At 45.4% G+C, this 4,747-nt stretch overlaps 1 protein-coding gene and 2 non-coding genes across 3 annotated transcripts; 1 reads left to right on the forward strand and 2 right to left on the reverse strand.

The window, feature by feature from the left end:
• The first annotated feature begins 315 nt into the window (after positions 1–315).
• Positions 316–522, forward strand: LOC147847550 (U2 spliceosomal RNA). The gene has a single exon (XR_015532315.1). It is a non-coding gene; the product is annotated as a U2 spliceosomal RNA (small nuclear RNA).
• Positions 523–1,496: 974 nt separating this feature from the next.
• LOC147847551 (U1 spliceosomal RNA) lies at positions 1,497–1,661 on the reverse strand. Its single transcript, XR_015532314.1, has one exon. It is a non-coding gene; the product is annotated as a U1 spliceosomal RNA (small nuclear RNA).
• A 295-nt stretch (positions 1,662–1,956) lies between these two features.
• On the reverse strand, positions 1,957–3,675 carry LOC147847552 (phospholipase A1-Igamma2, chloroplastic-like). Its single transcript, XM_087339057.1, has 2 exons — positions 2,652–3,675; positions 1,957–2,621 (listed from the first exon to the last, which is right to left on the reverse strand). Exons 1-2 carry the CDS (start codon positions 3,641–3,643, stop codon positions 2,033–2,035), a joined length of 1,581 nt encoding a protein of 526 aa, XP_087195183.1. The 5' UTR covers positions 3,644–3,675; the 3' UTR covers positions 1,957–2,032.
• Positions 3,676–4,747: the final 1,072 nt, after the last annotated feature.

Here is a 4,747-nt window from a genome sequence, read left to right on the forward strand (position 1 = left end):
AGGAAGCGATTTGGGGTTATGTAGGCATACGTACGGATAGGTGCACGTGGATTCGAGATGGAGTGAGTTGGGGAAGCATTGCCGAAGCAAGGCGACATTGAGCTTTGTAATGTGGATTATGTATGTATGGAGCAAGGTGCACGAGAAGCAACTAAGCTTTCATGAAGGTTGTTATTATACATGGTATTGTTATTTGGTGTGGGAAGAGAAAAGGTTAACATACGTAACTCTAGATCAGAGGGGGGAAGATATCCCACATACAGACGCTTGCTCACTCCAGCCTATAAGTATGGAAGTAGAATGACAACCCAATTCATACCTTTCTCGGCCTTTTGGCTAAGATCAAGTGTAGTATCTGTTCTTATCAGTTTAATATCTGATACGTGGCCTATAAGGCCACATGATATTAACCTAATTTCTTTCATGGGGGCAGCACCCGTGCGAGGCAGCTTGCTGTCTCTGGGAGCTGCGTGCGTCGCCTTGGTATTGCACTGAATCCGAGGTCATACAGGCGCGCCCCCCCACTACAATCATGACCAAAATGTTCTTCCTGTAAGGATGAATGATAATTAAATGAATAATACCCTTCCGTAAGATAACCTAATTGAATCTTCTTAGTCGTTAGGGGTACTCTCTCGGAATTCCTGATCTTCTGTAAGATAAGTTAATTGAACCTTCCTAGTCGTTTGGGGTATCGGATGATATGAATGTGGGCGGGATATATGTACCCGTGTGGAAGCCACTCATGGTGAAGTAAAATTACGGAGGTGCAGGATCCGAGCAGCAACCCGTTAATGATGGACATAGACATGAAATAAATACGGTGTTTTGCTGGGAAGGGCCCATAATAGATATATATACATAGATCTGACCAAGTCCGTCGCATTCACACGGCAAAGACAATGACAATGGGACGCTCTCTATTCTCTGATTGGGGCCACGAAGGCGGACCTGAACCTAAACAAGCAATGGGTAATAACCCAGTTTAGGCCTAGCTGGTAGATAACTTCCCGTTTGCCTACATTCTGTTTACACCTATTGGTTGGGGTATGTATACCCGTGATTTTCCGTACCCGTATCATGGTAAGAATTTGGCGGCAACTATCGCATGTCCAGGAGTGTATAGACATACCATGTGATGCTTCCTACCCGACTGATCTATAGATATATTTATGCCTCCATATCCAATCCATGATTCTGTATGTTTGTTTCTATTATATATATATATATTTGCCTCCAGTCTTTACTCCATGTCCCCCCCCCCCCATCGTTTGTTTATATCTTCTGTATATACATATCCATGACCACTCCACCCCATCTGTGCGCTATTTAGACATCACATACATGTACTCCCTATACCCTGTCTTCTGTTATTTACATCACATACATCTGAAGTATATATACCCCATACGTCATCAACAAATATTACGTAGTCCTGGTACACTCAATTTTCGTACACTCAGTGTTTAATTGATTCAGATTGGAGATTACTTGAGAAGGGGGCCGCGCGAACGCGAGCCCCCGCTGCCACAAATTATGACGTGCACTCTCCCACATTGGGGAGATGCTAGGGCAAACAGCCCCTCCGGGAGTGCAATGGAGGCGCCGGCCCTAAGCCATCGGCCTTGTTGATCACCGATAGACCCCGCCCAGGTAAGTATGTTCTGCTGTTGCTCAAACCACTTTATTTATAGCTCCCTTCCTCCCCGTCCTCTCTATGTGGGACAAACACAGACACACACACTCCACACTTTTCCATTTCTGCTCTTTTTTGTATCTATTTATTCGCCATGGCCCATTACGCACGCACTACCACTAGTCACCACCACGAACCATCCCCTTGCACCATGATCCCATACCTCCTCTTCCGAAGAGTATTGCACCAAAGGGCAAGTAGAATTATAAGCAACAACAAAAATATTTTCGAGATCTTAGTGGATAACCTTTGCTGAAATGTGCACACAAAGAGATAATTCATTGCTAATATATATTAAAAAGATCATGCATGTTTGGATCATGACTGTTAAATGATTTATAATGTATTGTTTTCATGTGGTGTCCACCAGTTGGGAGGAATTTGAAGGTCATCATGCAATAAGCTTGAGCTCTTATTGACCAGGGCAATGTTGCGATTGAGGAAGTCTACGTACAGTTGCAAAAGACGGTTGGAAAGGGAATCCTGATTCGTTAGATGCGCACCAACATGTTGGTAGTTAATAGTACTTGGACCAACGAACGGTTTGTCTGTGCTATGATATCCATCCAAAAGATGTAAATAGACCTCAAGGTTGTGGGCATCACCAAGGGTCGCCGAGGGTTTCAAGAACGGGGAATGGTTGTTGTCCAAGTGGAGGGCAACACCCACATGGACATAGGAAGGGTGTGCCACGTGTAGCAGAATGTCAAGGGTCTCATACCACGATGGATCGCCCCCACCCACGTGCTCGTCATAGTCATCATCGGTAAGAGCTAAGAGGGTCCCAGGGACTTTCGGCACAACATCGCGGGTGTTAACCACACGTAACACATTGACCTTGAGGTCATTGTGGAGCCGGCGCTTGAAGGCAACATTTCCCACGCGAGGTCCCGCGAACGAGATGACGGAGATGGGCACGTCGGCGGTGGAGTTGAGGCCCACATTGGTGGTGGAGTTGAGGCCGAGGGAGGCCATGTCGTAGGCAGACACTAAAGCCAAGGCACCACCCAGGCTGTGGCCGGTGATGGTGATGCTCAGCTCATGTAGAGGATCGGACCCGTAGATGGAAATGAGGCGCCGGATCTCATCGGTTACTTGCACCCGTGCACTGTGTTCACCCGAGGCATAGAGGGTCCAGAAGCCACGCTCTATGCCCACATGATCCGCCACATAATTGGGGTGAAAGTTGCTGCCTACCATTGTAACTCCATTTTGCTGGGGCTGGACGAGAGCTCCATCCATATCTGCCAACCACTCTTCTTTAGTCACAGTGCCGCGCCAAACCACCACAACATCCCGCCGGCCGATCCGGCGAATCTCTTCCTCATCCTCCATCACCGCGATAAACCCTACCCATGCAACCCCCTGCTCGCATTCCTGAACAACCTCCTCCTGCGGCCGCCATTTCTGGAGCCACTCCGGAACCAGATGCACCTCCGGCATTTCGTAGATGTATTTCGTCACTTTGTACCCCCGAGCGAGGAGCTTGGGATTTAATTTCAGAAGGTCGGCCTCCCCATAGATACAACGCTTCGTCTCCGCATTGAACGCGTCATATGTGAGCTGAGCCAGGTCTCCGTACTTGATGATCTCCTCCCGCAATGCGGGGTCCAAAGGTTCAAGCAAACCCCTCCACTCATCACAACCGTGATACTCACGCCATCGATCCCCAATAATAATCGATTGGCGGCTGGGCTTACTGGCATCACCGGCCACACTAATCTCACTAGATCTCAAATTGGATGATGATACCTCACTAGGTTGTGCCTGGGCCTGGGTTCGGATCGTGGAGGATAAATGGGTAGAAATGGAATGATTAGAAGATGGGCGTATTAACTGCTGCTGGAAACTCTTAGTGAATTGATTTGCAGGTAGTAAAACATTGGCACAGCCGGGGTTAATATGTTTAATGTGACCTCCAGAATAAAGGATCGCACCCATGCTCATGATCAAGTGTAAAGTGTAGGTAGGAGAGTGGCTTTCATACATACATACAGATATCCATCCATATATATATATATACATATACATATATGTATATAAAGGGTGTGTGTGGTTGACATGGTCAGCAGAAAACCAATGTTCCATAAACATGATGGGCATGTTGCATTCACGTGCACAAACGGACGAGGTATTATTCCACATGTTTTTATTCATTTCTAACCTTTCCGCAGACTTTTCTTTACGACGGAGTACACTAAAAGTGTGGTAGAAGATGCTTTTAGCCCTACTTTCTACTTTTGCCCGTACAATTATTTCCGCCCCTTCTTTTTCTCTTTACTTTTAAAGACTTAGCACGGTACGTCTCTCTAATTGTAGCTTTGCTCTACGTCTTCTACTCTCTTGACAACGATTGTCTACGGTGTGCACCCACATGGGTATTTGTACATATATAGTATATATAGTAGACATTCGGTTAAGTGCAAGTGCACCATTCTATTAAGTGCGCTTTTTATAGAGGTCAAAATCTAGATAAAAAAATTTACATTGTTTCACGATGAAATTACATTAAACCAAGTTAAAACTATGTTCCAAACATTTAGAAAACAACAAAAGGAGCTTCTATGGGTATTTCTATGTGTATGTGTATGTGTGTGTGTGTGTGTGTGTGTGTGTGTGTGTGTGTTTACGATTACAAGGGCATCCCACAAGTTTAGTCACACAGGATATGCATGAATTGGGACCAAAATGTGCTATGGTAATGAGAGGAGTTTTTATGGGTATAACAAAAGGAGCTTCTATGGGTATTTCTATGTGTATGTCTGTGTGTGTGTGTGTGTGTGTGTGTGTGTTTACGATTACAAGGGCATCCCACAAGTTTAGTCACACAGGATATGCATGAATTGGGACCAAAATGTGCTATGGTAATGAGAGGAGTTTTTATGGGTATAACAAAAGGAGCTTCTATGGGTATTTCTATGTGTATGTCTATGTGTGTGTGTGTGTGTGTGTGTGTGTGTGTGTGTGTGTGTGTGTGTGTGTTTTCGATTACAAGGGCATCCCACAAGTTTAGTCACACAGGATATGCATGAATTGGGACCAAAATGTGCT

This window comes from Azolla caroliniana, unplaced genomic scaffold (assembly GCF_043228905.1).
Source record: "Azolla caroliniana isolate FFs.n. ecotype wild unplaced genomic scaffold, voAzoCaro1.0.p SCAF_874, whole genome shotgun sequence".
Lineage (NCBI taxonomy): Eukaryota > Viridiplantae > Streptophyta > Polypodiopsida > Salviniales > Salviniaceae > Azolla > Azolla caroliniana.